The sequence below is a fragment of the Hemiscyllium ocellatum genome, chromosome 29 (genome assembly GCF_020745735.1).
Source record: "Hemiscyllium ocellatum isolate sHemOce1 chromosome 29, sHemOce1.pat.X.cur, whole genome shotgun sequence".
NCBI classification, from domain to species: domain Eukaryota; kingdom Metazoa; phylum Chordata; class Chondrichthyes; order Orectolobiformes; family Hemiscylliidae; genus Hemiscyllium; species Hemiscyllium ocellatum.
Window position 1 is genome coordinate 33,380,097 of NC_083429.1, and position 23,190 is coordinate 33,403,286.

Below are 23,190 nucleotides of genomic sequence, written 5' to 3' on the forward strand. Positions count from 1 at the left end.
CCCAGGTGATTTTAATAAGTGGGATTCATTCACATTCAGCAAAAGCTCTTGTGGCCGAGTGGTAACATCCCTAGCTCAAACTAGAAGGTCTGGATTCAAGTCACACCTGCTGCAGAGGATCCAACAGCATCATCGAGAAGGTTGATTAGAAAATATTCACCATTTGGCAAAATGGCCTTACGTCTAAACTTGGACAGAATGACATCAGGGTTAAAATAGTTACATTATGTAAATACTTAATACAGGTTAGGTTTATAATTTCTTGAGTTTAGAAGGCTGAGGTGTGAACTAGTTGAGTTTTGAACTAGTTCATAGGATATGTCGAAAAATTATTTCTTCCACCTGCACAGAACACAGGGACTAAACATTTAAAGGATAGGCCAATCAAGGGTAATGTCAAGATGCTTTACTTCTGGAAGATTAGATTAGATTCCCCACAGTGTGGGAACAGGCCCTTCGGCCCAAAATGTCCACACCAGCCTCCGAAGAGTAACCCACCCAGACACATTTCCCTCTGACTAATGTACCTAACACTATGTAAAAACAAGGATTGCTGATGCTGGAAACCAGAGTCTAGATTAGAGTGGTGCTGGAATAGCACAGCAGGTCAGGCAGCATCCAAGGAGCAGGAAAATTGACGTTTCAGGGAAAAGCCCTTCATCAGGAAGAGGTAGGGTGCCTGCAGAGTGGAGAGATAAATGAGAAGGGGGTGGGGGAAGGTAGCAAAAAGTACAATGGGTGAATGGGGGTGGGGATGGAGGTGATAGGTCAGAGAGGAGGATGGAGTTGATAGGTAGAAAGGAAGATAGGCAGGTAGGACAGGTCATGAGGGCAGTGCTGAACTGGGAGGTTGGAGCTGGGGTGAGGTGGGGGAAGGTGAAATGAGGAAACTGGTGAAATCCACATTGATGTCATGGGGTTGAAGTGTTCCGAGGCGGAAAATGAGGCATTCTTCCTCCAGGTGTCAGGTGGTGAAGTGGCGGCGGTGGAGGAGGCCCAGGACCTGCATGTCCTCGGCAGAGTGGGAGGGGGAGTTGAAATGTTGGGTCGCAGGACGGTGGGGTTGACTGGTGCAGGAGTCCTGGAGATGTTCCCTAAAGCGCTCTTCTAGGAGGTGTCCAGTCTCCCCAATGTAGAGGAGACCGCATCAGGAGCAACAATACAGAAAATGATATTGGTGGATGTGCACATAAAACTTTGATGGGTGTCGAAGGCTCCTTTGGGGCCTTGGATGGAGGTGAGGGAGGTGGTGTGGGCACTGGTTTTGCGATTCCTGTGGTGGCAGGAAGGGATGGTGGGTTGTTGGGGGGCGTGGACGTGGGTAGTCATGGAAGGAATGGTCTTTGCGGAAGGCGGAAATGGGTGGGGAGGGAAAAATATCCCTGGTGGAGGAAATGTCGTCGAATGATGTGGTTTATGCGAAGGTTGGTAGGATGGAAGGTGAGCACCGGGGGGGGGTTATGTCCTTGTTACAGTTGGATGGGAGGGGTTTGAGGGCAGAAGGACATGATGTGGATGAGATGCTTTGGAGGGCATCATTAACCACATGGGCCGGGAAATTGTGGTCTCTAAAGAAGGAGGCCATTTGGTGCGTTCTGTGGTGGAACTGGTCTTCCTGGAAGCAGATACAGCAGAGGCAGAGGAATTGAGAATACAGGATGGCATTTTTGCAGGAGGTAAGGTGGGAAGAGGTGTAATCCTGGTAGTTGTGGGTTTGTAAAAAATGTCAGTGTCAAGTTGGTCGTCATTAATGGAGATGGAGAGGTCCAGGAAGGGGAGGGAGGTGTCAGAGATGGTCGAGGTAAAGCAGGGCATTCTGTAACAAGCAATTGGCAATGCATGTTCCACACAGAGTGTAGACACGCAACTGCAAGACATCACCTCGGAAATAGAATGAAATTTAAACTACTGGATATGTATTTCAGCAAGCTTGGCAATTGTTGTGGTTCTGTTCGCCGAGCTGCGAATTTGTGTTGCAGACGTTTTGTCCCCTGTCTAGGTGACATCCTCAGTGCTTCAGAGCCTCCTGTGAAGCGTTTCTGTAATCTTTCCTCCTGCACTTATAGTGGTTTGTCTCTGCCGCTTCCGGTTGTCAGTTCCAGCTGTCCGCTGCAATGGCCGGTATATTGGGTCCAGGTCGATGTGTTTGTTGATAGATTCGGTGGGTGAGCGCCATGCCTCTAGGAATTCCCTGGCTGTTCTCTGTTTGGCTTGTCCTATAATAGCAGTGTTGTCCCAATCGAACTCATGTAGCTTGTCATCCGCGTGCATGGCTACTAAGGATAGCTGGTTGTGTTGTTTCGTAGTTAGTTGGTGTTCATGGATACGGATCGTTAGCTGTCTTCCTGTTTGTCCTATGTAGTGTTTTGTGCAGTCCTTGCATGGGATTTTGTACACTACATTGGTTTTGCTCATGCTGGGTATCAGGTCCTTTGTCCTGGTGAGTTGTTGTCTGAGAGTGGCTGTTGGTTTGTGTGTTGTTATGAGTCCTGGTGGTCGCAGTAGTCTGGCTGTCATTTCAGAAATGCTCTTGATGTATGGTGGCGTGGCTAGTCCTTTGGGTTGTGGCATGTCCTCATTCCGTTGTCTTTCCTTTAGGCATCTTTTGATGAAATTGCGGGGGTATCCGTTTTTGGCGACTACATTGTATAGGTGTTCTTCTTCCTCTTTTTGCAGTTCTGGTGTGCTGTAGTGAGTTGTGGCCCTTTTGAACAGTGTCATGATGCAACTTCTTTTGTGTGTGTTGGGGTGGTTGATTTCGCAGTTCAGGACTTGGTCTGTGTGTGTGGCTTTCCTGTATACCTTTGTGGTGAATTCTCCGTTCGATATTCTCTGTACCATCACGTCTAGGAATGGGAGTTGGTTGTCCTTTTCTTTCTCTCTAGTGAATCGGATTCCTGTGAGTGTGGCGTTGATGATCCAGTGTTTTTAATGATTACAAAGGTATTATCTATATATCTGACCCAGAGTTTGGGTTGAATTTGCGGTAAGACTGTTCTAGTCTTTGCATTACCGCTTCTGCTATGAGTCCAGAGATGGGTGAGCCCATGGGTGTGCCATTGATTTGTTCATATATTTGATTGTTGAATGTGAAGTGTGTTGAGAGGCACAATACTCAAACTACTGGACCTGTGCCTCACAGTAAAGGAATTAAGGGTTATGGGGAAAGGGCGGGTAAGTGGAGCTGAGGCCACAAAACAAAACACCATATTCATACTGAATGGTGGAGCGGGCTCAATGGGCCAGATGGCCTACTCCTGTTTCTAGTTCTGATGTTCATTTAGCTACAAGTGTGAAATTAATGTTGGTGTAAAGTTCTGTCTGCATTTGTCAAATCGTTCAAAGTTACCAGGAGGAAAGTGACGCAAAGTACAATTTAAACAGCTCAACAAAACAAATGCATTATTTAATATAGCAAATAGCTGTTGTTTTATCTCAAGGTTTAGGGAAACAGTATTTTAAAATCAACCATTAGGGAGCTGTTATGATGCATCCCTGGAGCAGGTGGAACTTGTGCCTGGGCCTACTGGAGCGGAAGCAGGAACATTACCAGTGCACCACAAGAATCCCTACAAGGTTTAGGCAAACTAGTTAATTATCAAATTTGTCAGCTGTATCACTAAGTTTTATTGTGTTGCCAAACCAGATATTATCTGTTATTTCAATTTATGATTCAGAGAATGACTTGCTTGGGTCAAAAGGTGAGAATCTTTCCTTTTAGTTTTCAAGCATATGTCTTTGAAAGCTTACAAAAAATCAGAAACAAAAGAAAGTTATTAATAATCCAACTTACGCACATTGATCATCAAGATTTGTGTGCACACTCAGGTACTCTAATTTGGCTTAAAAAAAACAACAGGACAGGGCAATAACACAAAACCCTGATTGTGAAAATTAACATTTGAAATAAAAGGTGTAAAAGAGCAAATGCAGAACTGTTGCATTCCTCTTGAATAATTCTTCACAAGCATGAAAATTAAAACAAAATACAGAAAACGTAGGAAATACACAACTGCTCAGCCAGGATCTTTACAGAGAAATGCCTTGTGATGACAAGAACACACACATTATAACTTGTCTTTGCTTAATTGATGTGCTGTGCATTTTCAGTATTTTGTATTTTCATCTTAGATTTCTAGTTTTGTTTCATCACCTTAGTTGAACTCAAAAGACTGAAGTATAAGATAACATTTATTTTTAGAAGTAGTTTGCCAGATATTTTATTAGAAAAAAAGTTCATTTATTTTTATGTTTTATTGTTGAAAATGTATTTTATTATCTGTAGGAGAGGCACACTTCAAAACATTAAAATGGATATTATGAGATGATGATGGTACATACTTAGAAGTACCAATTCTTTAGTCATTCCACAATTTGACAATGCACAACCTGACCCTAATTAAGCCTGTGTCTACATTCATGGCACATTTTCAAAGGCGTTAATTTTTAATAGGTCTTAGCATGAAAGAAAAAGAGATTTGCTTTCGAAAGAGCTTGGACCAAGAAAGCTGCTGACTGACTTGAGATAGTCAATGTATTTGTGCATGATATGTAACAATACAAAGAATGCATCAGAAACCACAGTCTAGTAAGGAAACAGAAAAAAAAATGCTTACTTTTGAAAGTCGCTTGTGAGACTAGTAGAGACAGAGCATGCACAGAAGAAAACAAAGAAATCACAACATAAAATTTGTTGAAATGTTAAGGAAAAAAAACACTTAGAAATTGAACTTTAAAACCAAGATGTTAGTGGGTTAAAAAGTCAAAAACAGTACTGGTTCCATTAACTAATTGAACCCATGGGAATCATTATTCTGAGCTATACTGGGTGCAGTACTTCATATTCATGTGAAACATACACTTATAAAGGGAATTGATTAAATATTTGTATTACAGCTTGACATTCAATCCAGAGATCCCCACCTCGGCCTTGTGCTATTTGTTACCTAAATATTATAATTGGTCAGGTATGCCTTAGTGTTCAAAATGATTACTTTCATTGCAGGAGTGCAAGTGTACAAATATCAATTTATTTATACTGTATGCAGATTTCTAGAAGCTCAGTAAAAGTTTGTGCGAAGATTTGTAGCTCGGGTGCTCGTTGTTGTGGTTCTGTTCGCCGAGCTGGAAGTTTTTGTTGCAAACGTTTCGTCCCCTGGCTAGGCGACATCATCAGTGCTTTGGAGCCTCCTGCGAAGCGCTTCTTTGATGTTTCTTCCGGTATTTATAGTGGTCTGTCCTTGCCGCTTCCTGTTGTCAGTTTCAGCTGTCCGCTGGTATATTGGGTCCAGGTCGATGTGTTTGTTGATGGAGTTTGTGGATGAATGCCATGCCTCTAGGAATTCCCTGGCTGTTCTCTGTCTGGCTTGCCCTATGATAGTGGTGTTGTCCCAGTTGAATTCATGTTGCTTGTTGTCTGTGTGTGTGGCTACTAGGGATAGCTAGTCGTGTCGTTTCGTGGCTAGTTGATGTTCATGTATGCGGATTGTTAGCTGTCTTCCTGTTTGTCCTATATAGTGTTTTGTGCAGTCCTTGCATGGGATTTTGTAAACTACATTAGTTTTGCTCATGTTGGGTATCGGGTCCTTCGTTCTAGTGAGTTGTTGTCTGAGCGTGGCTGTTGGTTTGTGTGCTGTTATGAGTCCTAAGGGTCACAGTAGTCTGGCTGTCAGTTCAGAAATGCTCCTGATGTATGGTGGCGTGGCTAGTCCTTTGGGTTGTGGCATGTCCTCGTTCCGTTGTCTTTCCTTTAGGCATCTTTTGATGAAATTGCGGGGGTATCTGTTTTTGGCGACCACATTGTATAGGTGTTCTTCTTCCTCTTTTTGCAGTTCTGGTGTGCTGTAGTGAGTTGTGGCCCTTTTGAACAGTGTCATGATGCAACTTCTTTTGTGTGTGTTGGGGTGGTTGCTTTCGCAGTTCAGGACTTGGTCTGTGTGTGTGGCTTTCCTGTATACCTTTGTGGTGAATTCTCCGTTCGATGTTCTCTGTACCATCACGTCTAAGAATGGGAGTTGGTTGTCCTTTTCTTTCTCTCTAGTGAATCGGATTCCTGTGAGTGTGGCGATGATGATCCAGTGTTTTTAATGATTACAAAGGTATTATCTATATATCTGACCCAGAGTTTGGGTTGAATTTGCGGTAAGACTGTTCTAGTCTTTGCATTACCGCTTCTGCTATGAGTCCAGAGATGGGTGAGCCCATGGGTGTGCCATTGATTTGTTCATATATTTGATTGTTGAATGTGAAGTGTGTTGTGAGGCACAATACTCAAACTACTGGACCTGTGCCTCACAGTAAAGGAATTAAGGGTTATGGGGAAAGGGCGGATAAGTGGAGCTGAGGCCACAAAACAAAACACCATATTCATACTGAATGGTGGAGCGGGCTCAATGGGCCAGATGGCCTACTCCTGTTTCTAGTTCTGATGTTCATTTAGCTACAAGTGTGAAATTAATGTTGGTGTAAAGTTCTGTCTGCATTTGTCAAATCGTTCAAAGTTACCAGGAGGAAAGTGACGCAAAGTACAATTTAAACAGCTCAACAAAACAAATGTATTATTTAATATAGCAAATAGCTGTTGTTTTATCTCAAGGTTTAGGGAAACAGTATTTTAAAATCAACCATTAGGGAGCTGTTATGATGCATCCCTGGAGCATGTGGAAGCCAAGAGCACTGAGACCATCCAGATGGGGGTGAGGGCGTCCACAGCACCCCACCCCCCTACCCTTTATCTCAGGTTGCTTGGCACACCAGCCTCATTCCTGAAGGGCTTATGCCCGAAACGTCGATACTCCTGCTCCTCGGAAGCTGCCTGGCCTGCTGTGTTTTTCCAGCACATTTTTCATTTCTTCTCTTGTTCTTACCTCCCATTCCACCAGCATCCACACATCTAGAGAATTATTCACTGCCACTTCCATCATCTCCAGTGGGATGCCACTACTAAACAGATTCTCCTCCTGTCAGCCCTCAATAGGGACCGTTCTCTTCAGGACATCCTGGTCCCCTCCTCCTTCATCTCCAACATCCCACCACAGCCCCATGGCACCCTCTCCTGAAACACAGAAGTTGTAACACTTGCCTGTTTACTTCCTCAGTCCTCAGTATCCAAGGGCCCAAAGACTCCTTCCAACTGAAATTGAGCTTTACTTGCACTTCACTCAATCTAGTCAACTGCATTCGTTGCTCACAATGTGGGGAAACAAAGCCTAGAGTGGGTGACTGCTTCGCAGATTACCTACATTCTGTCTGCAATAAAAGACCCAGAGCTTCCAGTTGCCTGCCACTTCAACACACTACCTTTTTCCTTGGCCAACACCTGTCTCAGGCTTGCTGCAGTGCTCCAGCAAAGCCTAGTGCAAGCTGGAAGAACAGCACCTCGTTTTCCACTTGGAAACTCTAAAGCCTTCTGGAATCAATATAGAGTTCAATAACTTTATGGTTTGAACTTTCCCACCTCCCAGACCCCAACCCCACCCCAAGGCCTTGTGATCATATAGTCTGCCTTTTCACATAACTCATTGTCAGCTATTAACATGATGTAGAGGTGCTGTGATGGAGAAAGTTAAAAATTGCACAACATCAAGTTCTAGTCCAACCAGTTTATTTGGAAGTACTAGGTTTTGGAGCCATGTTCTTTCATCAGGTAGCTCGTGGTGTCAGATCAAAAGATGCTATAAATTGTGTGGTATGGTCCTATCCATTAGCTACCTGAGGAAAAAGCAGTGCTCCGAAAGCTTGTGCTTCCAAATAAACCTGTTGGACCAAAACCTAGTGTTGTGTGATTTTTCAGGTTTGTGGCACCTTTTCCACATCCTTACCTCAACCCTCACATACCAGGCCTTGTTATCACATGGTCTGCTATTACACACAACACATTGTTAGCCACTAATTATTGCGATTAGTAGCTATTCATTCTCCTAGGCTGCTTGTTATCCACTCCCTTGTCCGTCCAACTATTCTCTCTCTTTGGGCTATATCTCAACCTATCATTTATTCCTAACTCCTCCCACTCACCACATCTGTATGAAAAACATTGTTTTCTCAGCTTCCATTAGTTCTGAGGGTCACTGAGCCTAAATCGTTAACTGATTTCTCTCCACAAATACTGCCAGAGCTGCTGAGCTTTCTCAGCAATTTCTCTTTTTGTTTCTGAAGAAGTGTCACACTGGATTTGAAACATTAACTCTGTTTGTCTCACCATAGATGCTGCCAGACCTGCTGAGTTTATTTCATATTTTCAGACTCCCAGATGATTTTGCTTTTACTTAAGGGGAGATGGGTAGTCTCTAGATTCTTGTCACCTGACACAAGACTGAACAGTGCCCAAGTCTTGCTGCATGCTGCACAGACTGTTTCAGTATCTGAGAACGTTTGAACAATAATCAATGATTAAGCCTACTTCTGACCTTATGAAGAGGAAAGGTTATTGATCAAGCAGTTGAACATGTATTAGCCTAGGACCAGAGAGGAATTCCTGCAGTGATGTCTGTGATTAGGATAAAGAAATGCCCTAGATGAAGGGGGAAATAAGTTCCATTGTGGCATCCCAGCTGCTACCAAAATTGAGATTAGCCAACTCCATACAAATTGAAAATGGAACGTTCCTGATCTGCACCCGTTAGTTCCTCACTGGACAAGAGTTCAGCTCCAGTTTTTTTTCAAAAAAGTGAACACGCTGTGGGAAAAGAGTAACACACTACTGTCAAATTGAAAACTATTTCCTGTGGGGTGATTCTGTGAATATCTGTTCAAGCAAATGATTAGTAAATGCGATTGCACTCCAAACTTTCATGAAGAGAAGTGGTCAGTCATATTTTAACTTTTAATGTGATGCTATGTTCCATACTTCACTCAGAAAGGATCATACATTGACAACATATTTACATCCTACAAATATTAGTGTGTACTGCTAAAGCAAGAAACACGTTTCACAGGAAACCACTGTGTGAAACTAGCATTAACCTACTTTTTGTTCCACCCAGCAACAGTTAGTTTATAAGGATTTAACTTTTTATTTACAAAACTGGTAAGCAGCATCCATAATAAGATGATATTCATGCATTAAAAAGGAAATATCAGAGTAAAAAGCTCCAATATTAACTCCAACTTGGCAAACATTTGACTTGATTCTAGTGCTCAATTTTTATTTTGCCTCCATTTTACATTCTATTGTAATCATGACTAGTCAAAACCATTTTGATTCTTCTGACCAATTTCAACATTCTAACTCAGGTGCTCAAATCTAATTTGGTTGATATTTCCTGCATTGAATGTTGCACTTACAGAATTATACAATGGTGATAGTATAGGAGTTTATTTGGTATTACAGACCTGTGTGGTTCTCTATTAAAACAATTCAGATAGACCACTACCCTATCCTTTCTCTATAGCGCAGGACATTTTCTCTTAAGCTCCAGTTGCCCTTTTAAAGTTGTGATTGAATGTGCCTCTATCATACACTCAGGTAGTGTATTCCAGATCCTAACTACACGCTACATAAATAAAACCATCTCTCTAGTGCGTCCAGACCCCTTAATAATTTGAGTGCCTCTGTCAAATCTCCACTCAACCTTCTCTTCTCCAAAATGAACAGGTCTAACTCCTCCAATTTTCTTTCCTTCCTTTAATGCGACTTCAGAATCAGAAGCTATCATCACAGATTTAAAGTGACGTTTCCTAAGCCAGTCTCAGCAGCAAGTGTAACTCCAGCGTGTACCCTCAAATTAAATCGCTGGCTAGATGTTATTACATGGTCCACAGATTTGGTCAGGGTTTTGGCAGTCACAGCCAAAATGAGGCTTTGGAATGTCATTTGTACATTAGATGGCCACATTGGACATACCCAGTCCATATTCTATTGAGGAGAAAGTGAGGACTGCAGATACTGGAGAGTCAGAGTTGAAATATGTGGTGCTGGAAAAAGCACAGCAGATTAGGCAGCTGAGAGCAAGAGAGTCGATATTTTGGATATAAACCCTTCTTCGGGAATGTGGAGGGTCAAGGGAGCTGAGAGATAAAGAGGAGGGTGTGGATGGGGCTTGTGGGAAGATAGGCGGCATGACAATAAGTGGATGCAGGTAAGAGGTGACTGTGATAGGTTGGTGGGGAGGATGCAGCGGATGTGTGAGAAGGAAGATAGACAGGTAGTCAGGTCAGGAGGGCAGTGCTAAGTCAGAGGGTTGGATCTCGGATTAGGTGGGGGCTGAAGAGGTATTGGAAACTGGTGGAGTCAATGTTAATACAGTGTGGTTGTAGGGTCTCCAGGCGAAAGATGAGATGCTCTTCCTCCAGTTGGCGGGTGGCTTTGATTTGGCAGTGGAGGAGGATCAGGATTTTCATGTCCTTGGGGAGTGTGAGGGGGAGCTGAAGTGATTGGCCACAGGGCGGTGAGGTTGTTTGGTGCGTGTGGACCAGAGATGTTCCCTGAACTGAACTGAGAGTTGGTTTCCTTGGGCCAATTGCTTCAACTCCCCCTCACACTCCCCAAAGGACATGCAAATCTTGGCCCTCCTCACCAGCAAATCGAAAGCCACCCACCGACTGGAGGAAACGGAGGAAGAACTCTCATCTTCCATCTCGGGACCCTACAACCACATGGCATCAACTCTGACTTCACAAGTTTCCATATCTCACCAACCCCCACCTCATCCCAGATCCAACTCTCCAACTTGTTACTGCCCTCCGGACTTGACCAACCTGTACACCTTCCTTCCCACCTATCTGCTCTACCTTCCTCACTGACCTTCCTCAAAATCACTTCCCACCTTCATCCATCTATCACCATCCCACCTACCTTCCCCCTCAGCCTCACTCCCATACCCCTATTTATCTCTCAGCCCCCTTTCCCCTCCACAGTGCTGATGAAGGGCTTAAGCCTGAAACATTGACTGTCCTGCTCCTCAGATGCTGCCTGATCTGTGGCACTGAGAAGCTAGACACTAAATTCCCAACATGTGAATCAGAGCAGGCATCTGATAATTGTAGCTCACCAAATACTTGGTCAGACGACCATACTTCTCCACAATAACTTCCCTGCATGCTCCATGGTCACAATTCTTCTTAGCTCTTCATCTCCGCAAATTGGCATCGGCAAAACAACATCCTTATCACATAATCATGCCTGCTCACAGGTCTCTGCAGATACCAATTTAATTTGGGGATCAGGTACACGTATGATTTGCATGTTTCTGCCGGGTTGCTTTATGCTGGGATACACACGCATCTCAATCAGCTGCACAAGATGCGTCTTATGGCTCTTAGCTTGTTTAGCATTCACTTGGACAATGCCAGCCTTTGAGTAGTTGTGTTTTTTTTAAGCACACAAATCTTTAATGCTCAGAAACAAGCTAACAGCCTTATGGCTTACGTTGCATTTATTACTGAAAGAGATACAGCCAGACTTTGACAAGGGGGTGCGTTGAACACTCAGATATATCAATCACAATGGAAGTGGACTTGTTGCTGTGTGATGCAGTACTATATCACCACCAGCATGTGCCAGGAGAAAGCGAGGACCGCAGAAGCTGGAGATCAGAGTCGAAGAGTGTGGTGCTGGAAAAGCATAGCAGTCAAGCAGCATCCACAGAGCAGGCGAGTCGACGTTTTGAGCACAAGCTCTTCATCAGGAATGAGGGAGTGGCCCAATGGGTCTGAGAGATAAATGAGCGATAGCTAAATGAAGGTGGGGTGCATGTGATAAGTTGGAGAGGAGGGTGGAACGGATAGGTGGGAAGGAAAGTGGCCAGTTAGGACAGTTCAAGAGGGCGGTGCCAAGTTGGAAGGCTTGACGTGGGACACGTTGGGAAAGGAAAATGAGCAAACTGGTGAAACTGATGAGGCGCTCTTCCTCCAGGCATCAGGTGATGAGTGTTTGGCAGTGGAGGTGGCCCAGGACTTTCAAGTCCTTGGCAGAGTGGGAGGGGGGAGTTAAAGTGGTCAGCCACAGGGCGGTGGGGTTGTTTGATGCGTGTGTTCTCTGAAACATTCCACAAGTTGGTGTTCTGCCTATCCCCAATGTACAGACGATCACATCGAGAACAACGGACATACGTAGATGATGTGTGTAGATATCGAGGAAAACCTCTGTCGGATGTGGAAGGATCCTATGGGGCTTTGGACGGAGGTGAAGGGGGAGGTGTGGGTTTCTTGCAGTGACAGGGGAAGGTGCTGGGTGTAGAGAGTGGGTTGGTGTGGAGACATGGACCTAACAATCATGTCGCGGAGGGAATGTTCTCTACAAATGCAGACAGGGATGGGGAGAGAAATATATTCTTGGTGGTGGGGTCTGTTTGTAGGTGGCAGAAATGGCGGAGGATGATGTGCTGTATCCAGAAGTTGGTGGGGTGGAAAGTGAGGACCGGGGATACCCTTTCCTTGTTGTGATTGGAGGCGTGAGATTCAAGAGCAGAGTTGCAGGAAGTGGAGGAGATGCAGTGGAGAGCAGCGTCAATCACATGGGAGGGAATTGCAGTCTTTGAAGGAGGAGGCCACCTAGGATGTTCTATAGAGGAACTGGTCGTTCTGGGGGCAGATGTGGCAGAGGTAGAAGAATTGAGAATAAGGCATCATGTTTTTACAGGAGGCAGGGTGGGACGAGGTGCTATCCAGGAGGTGAGTCCAGGTAACTGTCGGAGTTGGTGGGTTTGAAATAGATGTCTGTGTTGAGTCGGTCACCGGAAATGGATATGGAGAGGTCCAGGAAGTGGAGGGAGGTGTCCGAGATGGTCCGGATGAATTTGAGGTCAGGGTGGAAGGTGTTCATGAAGTTGATGAACTGGTCAACCTTGTCGTAAGAGCACAAATTGGTACTGATACAGTCATCAATGTAGTGGAGGAAAAGGTAGGGAATGGTGCCGATGTAGCTGCAGAAGACGAACATGAAGGAATAGCTGGGGCCCATGTGGGTGCCCTTGGCTACCCTTCGGTCTGGAGGAAGTGAGAGGATTCAAAGGAGAAGGATGAGTACCAGTTCAGCCAATCGAATGAGTGGGTCAGCAGAAGGGTACTGGTTGGGTTGGCGGGAGAGGAAGGAACAGAGGGCTTGGATTGCCAGCAGGTTACGTGTTAAACAAACTTCACCTGCTTTAAGAAAATCACGCGTGAAAGTCAAAGGGTGCAGTCCTTGGTGGGATGAAGAGTAAGGGGAATCGTCACAGTCAATCAAGAGGTTTGTCTAATTATACTATGGGGCTTGGCCAAAGTACCAGGGCTAGAATGTGAATTTGCACAAAGTTGGTGGAAATTTTCTTAATGGAGTACAGAAAATCATTGGTCTTTTTTATACAAGTCTAGGCCTTCATTTTCACCTGGGACACAGCACTGCCCCAGACTACAATGTTTCCAGGCTTGCTGTATGTGGCCTTTGGTGGCAGTCAGCTGGATAATGGACTGCCCTCATAACCTCCAATCCATTCACAAATTCATTCAAGTGCTCATCAGTGAAGTGAGCAGTAAGCTTCCCTTTCCTCTAGGTCATGAGTTTAGTTGCAGTGTGAGGTCCAGTCACAGACATGCAGCATCTGAAATGGTGTGCAGCTCATTGTTACATTCAGGGCCAGAGACACAAAGCCAGAGTTCCCAGCAGTGGAGAATGCTTGTATCTCTTCAGCCAGGTAAGGGGAGGAAAGATTCAAAAGGGACCTAAGGGGCAACCTTTTCACACAGAGGGTAGTGAGTGCATGGAATGTGATGCCAGAGGAAGTGGTGGAGGCTGGTACAATTAAAACATTTAAAACGTATTTGTGAGCTTTGAGAAAATTTATAGCTCAGGTTAATGTTTTGGATTTAGGTTTGCTCACTGAGCTGGAATGTTAATTTCCAGATGTTTCGTTACCCTATTAGGTAACATCTTCAGTGGGCCTCAGACGAAGCAATGCTGAAAATTCCGGCTTTCTATTTATATGTTTGGTTTCTTCGATTTGGTGATGTCATTTCCTGCCGTGACGTTATTTCCTGTGGTGAAGTCACTTCCTGTTTCTTTTCACGGGGCAGTAGATAGGGTCATATTCGATGTGTTTGCTGATAGAGTTCCGATTGGAATGCCATGCTTCAAGGAATTCTCAAGCATGTCTCTGGCTTGTCCGAGGATGATGTGTTCTCCCAGTCGAAGTGGTGTCCTTCCTCATCCGTATGTGAGGATACTAGTGAGAGAGGGTCATGTCTTTTTGTGGCTAGTTGATGTTCATGTATCCTGGTGGCTAGCTTTCTGCCCGTTTGTCCAACGTAGTGTTTGTTACAATCCTTGCACAGTATTTTGTAAATGACATTTGTTTTGCTTGTTGTCTGTATAGGGTCTTTCAGGTTCATTAGTTGCTGTTTTAGTGTGTTGGGTTTGTGGGCTACCATGATACCAAAGGGTCTGAGTAGTCTGCCAGTCATTTCTGAGATGTCTTTGATGTAGGGGAGAGTGGCTAGAGTTTCTGGACGTGTTTTATTTGCTTGTTTGGGTTTGTTGCTAAGGTATCGGCAGACTGTGTTCATTGGGTACCCATTCTCTAGCCACTCTAGGAAACCCTAACCACTCTCCCCAACATCAAAGACATTTTGGAAATGACTGCCAGACTACTCAGACCCCTTGGCATCATGGTAGCCCACAAACCCAACACAATAAAACAGCAGCTAATGGACTTGAAAGACCCTATACAGACATCGAACAAAACTAATGTCATTTTCTAAATACCATGCAAGGACTGTAACAAACACTACATTGTACAAACAGACAGAAAACTAGCCACCAGGATACATGAACACCAACTAGCCACAAAAAGACATGACCCTCTCTCACTAGTATCCTCACATATGGATGAGGAAAGACACCACTTTGACTGACACAACACATCCATCCTAGGACAAGCCAAACAGAGACACGCACGAGAATTCCTAGATACATGGCATTCCAATCGGAACTCTATCAACAAACACATCGAGTTAGAACCCATCTACCACCCCTGAAAAAAGAACAGGAAGTGACTTCACCACAGGAAATAACATCACCAACTCAAAGAAATCCAAACATATAAATAGAAAGCAGGAATTTTCAGCATTGCTTCGTCTGAAACCCACTGAAGATGTTACCTGTCGGGTAATGAAACATCTGGAAATGAACCTTTCAGAATAGCGAGCAAATCTACATCCAAAATCCATTTTAAAAATATCTAGATGGGTAAATGAATAGCAAGGATTGAGGGGGATACAGGCTAAATGCTGTCAAATGGGAATAAATCAATTCAGGATATCTGGTTAGCATGGACAAATTGGACTGAAAAATCTGTTTCTGTGCTGTCCAAGTCTACGACTCTATATGTTTCCTCAGGAAAGGTGCACAAGAGCACCAAGTGCTTAGTTGCCAAATTTGTGAACTGAAGAGCAAAATGTTGCATCAGAAAAGTTGCTCCTACATACGGTGGACCAGGTATCATGAATTTCATACAACAGAACACTATAACTGCAAATAGAAAGATTCCAAACTCTTAATTTGGGAGGATATTTTCTAACAAAGTTTTTCTCCAGCTATATTATAAATAAAGTTGGGGGTTTTTGTTTTGTGTCCCAAACAGGTGTTTCATAGAACCAAGTGGTAAGTTTGGGGTGGGCTTAAAATGCAATGTAGATGAAGAAGTCAATGTGCAGCTGATATTGCTGTGTCCCATCAAATGGAAGCATGATATTTAAGAATATTAGTAATCAATGTCTTGGAGTTCATCACAGAGACTCAGAAATCATTTGTATTAATGAGTGAAAAATAAATCACCCTATTTATCCTTAAATATCTCCTAAATGCTCAGCTGATGAGACTTTGCAAAGGCCCAAGACTAATTTCCCGCCTTACCACTCTTTCAGAGGACAATGATGTGTACAGTATGGTTGGGGAAACTATGGAGAAAGAAATATTTTAAAAATCAGAAATATAAAAAAAGTTGGAAATATGGCAGACAGAAATGAAATCAAACTGATTGCACTTAGTTACAAACAGTTCAAAATCTGACAAGACTGTCTATTAGAATGAATTCTGCAAGAAATTAAAAATTCAAATCATTACCCTGTCATCCCTATTTTAGTATTATCTCTTCAGGTATATTAAAGTAGTTGCACATTTTAGGTTTTTAAGATGGCTTTTTTAGTTTTTTTGCATTATGAAAAGATGGATACTACAAATTTGGTTAAGATTATCAAAATAATTAGTGATAGCGTGCAGAGAGAAAATTACCATAAATAAACAAAAAAACAATTTATCTCGGGCCCTTTGCTACAAAGGGATGCCTGAAGTTAAATAACAACAGACATTATTTCACAAACAGCTCAGTGACAATAACAGATAACTGTATTTTTGGAATGTCACTTGAGGAATATATATATTAGCCATGGCACTTCTTGGTCATCTTCAAAATGGTATCATGGCAACTCCTTACCTGAGAGGACAGATGCAGCATTTAATTATTGACTCTTTCAAAGATGACATGTCTAGAGTGTACCATTCTTTCGTATTTCACTGCAGCCTAGATTTTTGCGCTCAAATCTCAGGAGTGGAATTGAACTTCAAGCTTCCAACCCAGAGGCAACAAATCTATAATTAAGCCATACCTAACATCATAACAACATATATCAGTAAACAATCTTGATAGAAATCATTGATTTGTTTTTTAGCAGGCTTATCACCCTATGGAACAAGCTACCTTCAAAATTCTCAGAGAAAGGCATCAAGGGCTATGTTCATTAGTCACATTTAGCTGCTGAAGGATTATAGGTAGTTCTGGCTCCTGAAGCTGTCTTAAATGTTTTATAAAAAAAAAATTCCTTTCGACTACGGTTGCTGAAGTTGTGTGTCATTTTGTTATAAACATTGTGCAGCTGCATGACCAATTACAGAGTTTGGAAATGAAGATCTACGAATTTAAGTTAACAGAAATTTTTTAAAATACTATGTATTCGACAGGTAGCTAAGTAAATGAGGAAAGTCAGAATATGGATAGGTACACTGAGGAACAGCACATTAAGCTTAATAATAATTACATTAGAATGACTTTAAGTATTACAAATAACTACGTTGTCTCAATATTTACCTGAGAAATTAATATGTTACTGCTATACCAGATAGTTTATTGCACTATTTGAAGACACTTAAAAAAAATCAATAACTAATAGCCATGTCATAATTGGAGGGAACACAATCTGTCATCTGGATGGATCATATTATAAATTAGTACATATGTTTGGTTTCGAGCCTAGACATCTCACAGACTATTGAACCAGCAGAGTCCCAGGGAAAATGCTGCTTCCTTTACAATTCTGGCTGTCTGATTTTTTTTCTGTCAACTGCAAAATGTTAACGTAGTCAAGAATAATAGGTTGCAGGTATCTACAATTTCTGCTACCGCTAATTTAATAGGTCTGAATAGATTAATAGGTTAATAATAGGTCATTAATATAATTGATTTGAATGTAAATGTTGGAGGTATGATTACTAAGCTTGCAGATGACACTAATATTGGAAATATAGTGGACAGCCAAGAAGCATACCTCAGAGTACAATACAATCTTGATCAGGTGGGCCAATAGCTCGAGGAGTGGCAGATGGGGTTTAATTTAGATAAATATATGGTGCTGCACTTTGGAAAGGCAAATCTGGGCAGAACTTAACCACTTAATGGTAAAGTCCTGGGAGTGTTGCTGAACAAAGAGACCTTGGAGTACAGGTTCATAGTACCTTGAAAGTGGAGTCACAAGTAGATAGGATCGTGAAGAAGGTGTTTATGCTTGCCGTTCCTGATCAGTGCATTGAATATAAGAGTTGGGAGGTCATGTTGCACTGTACAGAACATTCGTTAGACCACTTTCGGAATACTTTGTGCAATTCTTCTCTCCCTGTTACAAGAAGGTTGTTGTGGAACTTGTAAGGGTTCAGAAAACACTTACAAGGATTTTGCCAGGGTTAGAGGTATCCTCGCTTCATTAAACAGTTTAATGTTTGATTTTTTTTTAAGGAAGCATTAAATAATTTTCAGAATTGACAGTTTTGCTTTTATTTGTACAATTGGTTAGCCTGATCTCCAATTCTAGGTTGCTCCCAAATCTCCGAAGTACTCAACTGTTAGGATATGTTTCCACAGATAAACAGTCCAAATGATGATTGTGTAAATCTAGCAGTGTCAGTGGGTTATTTAATTATGAAATGCATTGCCATTAAAGCCAATCCAGTCTTCACCGGACAAGCATTAAAAACTAGGCAGTCATAAGGAATGGGGCAATGATTCTTGAGGTGCTGTGGGTATGTCCCTACCTCTGGATTAGACAGACCAGATGCAATCCCATTTTTTCCAGAGGTGTGCAATAACATCACTGAACATGCAGATTAGAAAGTATCTGGAAAATATTCGGTGAGGATTGGATATTTTGACTGGTTTTCTTCTCTGTAACCCAAGTGAGGTGAAGTAAATTTTAACCTGCGTACTTTTGATGCATCTGAGATTATTCATCTTAACATAAATTGGAGATTCAATGGGGACTTGCCCTCTCTGAATGTTTCAGGCAGATCTAAAGAAGCCTAATCAAATTAATCAGTTAATAATCCCTAAAGTTTTGAAACAAACAATTTGTGTGAGATGATAAAAGACAAACTTGATCATGGTCCAGATCACTATAAATTACATCAGAAATATGAAAACTCGTTCAGGACATTAGTCAATTAATAACTACAAACATGAGTAAAATGAATAAGATTTCACAGGAACACAAGTACAGCACCCAGGGGAATCTCTTTGAACAATATCAGATAACTACTTTTAGGAGTTGTAAAAACAATTAAAAATATTAACTGGCAATTTTAAACAATTAGGACTAAAAAAAATTCTGAATATTTTAACTTAATTTCTTCAATGTAAGTGTGCCTTTCCTCAGAATGATTATTTGTGAGGCTTTTACCACATACCTATATTGCTCAATAATGGGCCTTCAGTACTGACATAAAAGGTATAAAATCTTTTCATATTAGTGACACCCCATAACCTCCTTTCACAACTAATTCCTCGATTTTTACCACAAAACCCCACTCTCACCTTGGAGTTCTTGCTGCTTCGACCTGACTGGGAAGAGTAGCTCCGTTGGATACCCTGTTCTGGGGTGGAAGGTGATTTGTCTGAGGAATGGTCCGAGCCCTTCTCCACCATTGTCTCACCCTCTAGGTTCTGAGGAATTGGGGATCTTGATCGTTTCCTCAGGATGGGTGAGCAGGCTGGGGTGCTCCGAGCAGAATTACTGGCAGTACTGTTGACAAAAAGACAGAATCTTGTAAGAAGGTATCAGAGCTGCAAGTGTATAGCCACTTACAGACTTTGTGCCAACATTTCTTTTCAGTTGTTAATCAGTTTAAAATTCCTTCCGTTCTGCATCCCAGGGGATTAACAAGTTTCTGACCTTTATTTTTCAATAAGTAAGCTTTCATTTCCGCTTGCATATTCTATTGTATATACACGATTGAGCTCACAAAAGAAATATGTTCTGTAGTCTTCCTCCATGAATTAGAATTAGAATCCCTACAGTGTGGAAACAGGCCCTTCAGCCCAACAAGTCCACACCGATCCTCTGAAGAGTAACCCACCTAGACCCATTCCACTACCCTATATTCATCCCTGACTAATGCACCGAGCATACACATCCCTGAACACTACGGGCAATTCACCTAACCTGCACATCCTTGGCCTGTGGGAGGAAACCGGAGCACCCAGAGGAAACTCACTAAGACACAGGAAGAATATGTAAACTCCACACAGACGGTCGCCCGAGGCTGGAATCAAACCGGGGTCCCGGGTGCTGTGAGGCAGCAGTGCTAATCACTGAGCCACTGTGCTGCCTTTAAAAGTAATGACTCAAACTCCACCATGGCAGGATTTGAACCTGAATCCCCAGGACAAGGTCAGCATCTCAGGATTAATAGGCTGGTGATAATACCATGAGGCCATCACCTCCCCTTCCCATGACACTGCTTTTTGGGTAGTTTTTCCCTAATAATAAAGGGCAGCAAGGTATTCAATCTCTAGATTATGCAGCCTCTATGGGGTGAAACTAATACTGTTAATAGTTGAGAACACGTCAATCAAAATTATCAATAAAACAATTTTCACTCTTGCATAAAAACACCATTGTATGAACTATGTATACAGAACTTAGAACATTACAGCACAGTACAGTCCCTTCAGTCTTTGACGTTGCACCGTCCTGTGAAACCAATCTGAAGTCCTCCTAACCTGCACTATTCCATTCTTGTCCATATGCCTATCCAATGTCTATTTAATGCCCTTAAAGTTGGCGAGTCTACAACTATTGTAGGCAGTGCGTTCCACACCCCTATTATTCTCTGAGTAAAGAAACTACCTCTGACATCTCTCCTATCTATCACCCCTCAAGTTGAAGCTATGCCCCATCTTGTGAGCCATTACCATCCTCGGTAAACGCTCTCATTGTCCACCCTTTCTAACCGGGGCCGGGGGGGGGGATTGAGGTCTGCAGATGCTGGAGATCGGAGCTGAAAATGTGTTGCTGAAAAAGCGCAGCAGGTCAGGCAGCATCCAGGGAACAGGAGATTCGACGTTTCGGCCATGAGCCCTTCTTCAGGAATCCCAAAGAAGGGCTCATGCCCAAAACGTCGAATCTCCTGTTCCCTGGATGCTGCCTGACCTGCTGCGCTTTTTCAGCAACACATTTTCAGCTCACCCTATCTAACCCTCTGATTATCTTACATGCCTCAATTAAGTCACTTCTCAACCTTCTCTAATGAAAACAGCCTCAAATCCTTCAACCTTTCCTCATAAGACCTTCCCTCCATACCAGGCAACATGCTAGTAAATCTCCTCTGAACCCTTTCCAAAGCTTCCACATCCTTCCTATAATGCGGTGACCAGAACTGCACGCAATACTCCAAGTGCGGCTACACCAGAATTTTGTACAGCTGCAGCATGACCTCATGGTTCTGAAACTCAATCCCTCTACTAATAAAAGTTAACATAATGCATGCATTCTTAACAACCCGATCAACCTGGGTGGTAATTTGAGGAATCTATGTACATGGACACTGAGATCTCTCTGCTTATCTACACTAACAAGAATCTTACCATTACCCCAGTATTCTGCATTCCTGTTACTCCTACCAAAGTGATTCACCTCACACATTTCTGCATTAAACTCCATTTGCCACCTCTCAGCCCTGCTCTACAGCTTAACTATGCCGTCTATAAACTACAACATCCTTCGGCACTATCCACACCTGTACTGACCTTAGTGTCGTCCACAAATTTATTAACCCATCCTTCTACACTCTCATCCAGCAGTGGACTTAAACAGATCATTGCAGTACACCACGAATAAGTCAACTCCAGGATGAACATTTCCCATCAACCACCATGATCTGTCTTCTTTCAGCTCGCCAATTTCTGATTCAAACCACTAAATCACCCTCAATCCCATTATTCCGTACTTTGTGCAGTTACCTACCATGAGGAACCTTATCAAACACCTTACTGAAATCCATATACACCACATCAACGGCTTTACCCTCATCTACCTGTTTGGTCACATTCTCAAAGAACTCAATAGGTTTGTGAGGCATGACCTACCTTTCACAAAACCTTGTTGACTTTCTCTAATCAATTTATTCCTTTTTAGATGATTATAAATCCTCCCTTTTCTAATCTTTCCCAACACTCTACCCATAACTGGAGTAAGGCTCATGGGTCTATAACTACCAGGGTTGTCTCGACTCCCCTTCTTGAACAAAGGAACAACATTTGCTATCCTCCAGTCTTCTGGTACAATTCCTGTGGACAATGACGACATAAAGATCAAAGCCAAAGGCTCTGTAATCTCCTCCCTGGCTTCCCAGAGAATCCTAGGATAAACTCCATCCGGCCCTGCAGATGTATTTATTTTCACACTTTCCAGAATTTCTAACACTTCCTCCTTGTGAACTTCAATTCCATCTAGACTAGTAGCCTGTATCTCAATATTCTCCTTTACAACATTGTCTTTTTCCAGTGTGAATACTGATGAAAAATATTCATTTAGTGCTTCCCCAAATCCTCAGACAAACTCCTACTACTGTCCTTGATTGGTCCTAATTTTACTCTAGTAATTCTTTTACCCCTATTATACTTTTCTAAAGCTTTATGGTTATGGCCAACAACTTGTCATGTCTCCTCCTCGTTCATCTTCGCTCTCTGTTTCAGTCTTTCCTAGCTACCTCCGAACTCTCAATCGCCTTAGCTGGCCTTCACATCTCAGCCTAACATAAGCCTTCTTCTTCCCCTTGACAAGCAATTCAGTATTTGAATCGAATTGAATTTGAATTGAATATATTTCCACGTATACTGAGGCACAGTGAAAAGCTTTGTCTTGTGAGCAATACAGAGTTAAGTAGCATAGATAAGTAAATAATAGGTAAACAGCAGCAAAAACAAAACACAGGCGAATGTTAAGAGTTTGAGAGTCCATTCGATATTCTAACAACAGTAGGGTAGAAACGATTTCGAAACCGGCTAGCAGGTGTGTTCAGGCTTCTGTACCTTCTCCCTGATGGTAAAAGTTGTAGAAAAACATTGCCAGGCTGGGATGGATCTTTGAGAATGCTGGCGGCCTTTCGTTGACAGCAGGCCTGGTAGATGAATTTCATTGATGGGAGGTTGCCCTTTGTGATTATCCGGGCCGAGTTCACCACTCTCTGTAACCGTCTCCGATCTTGAATGGTACAGTTGCCATACCAGGTAGTGATACATCCAGACAGAATGCTCTCAATGGTGCACCTATCAAAGTTGGCAAGAGTATTCGCTGTCATGCCAAATTTCCTCAGCTGCTTGAGGAAGAGGAGACATCGTTGGGCCTTTGTAACCAATGTGTCCACATGAAGAGTCCAAGAAAGCTTGTTGTGGATGACCACTCCCAGGAGCTTGACATTCTCCAACCCTTCTACCTCTGCGCAGTTAATGTGTAGGGGGGGCACGAGCAACATTCAGCCAAAAGTCCTTAGTTCTGCCGGTATTGAGAGCTAGGTAGTTCTCTGCACCATTTTTCCAGGTTTTCTACCTCCCATTTGTAATCTGCTTTGTCGCTATCTGAGATTTGACCGATATTTGGTGACGCAGTCATGGGTATACAGTGAGTACAGTAGGGGGCTGAGTACTCACCCCTGGGGGGCTCCAGTGTTGA

General features: G+C 42.8%; 1 protein-coding gene across 6 annotated transcripts in view; it reads right to left on the bottom strand.

The window, feature by feature from the left end:
• Window positions 1-23,190, bottom strand: part of LOC132829473 (protein Aster-B-like) — a 599,261-nt gene that overhangs the window by 107,784 nt on the left and 468,287 nt on the right. For all 6 annotated transcript variants that reach the window (XM_060846670.1, XM_060846671.1, XM_060846666.1 and 3 more), the window contains one exon: window positions 19,053-19,260. In XM_060846670.1, the coding sequence (XP_060702653.1) occupies window positions 19,053-19,163 (111 nt within the window). In that variant the 5' untranslated portion in view covers window positions 19,164-19,260. The remainder of the gene's footprint in view (window positions 1-19,052; window positions 19,261-23,190) is intronic.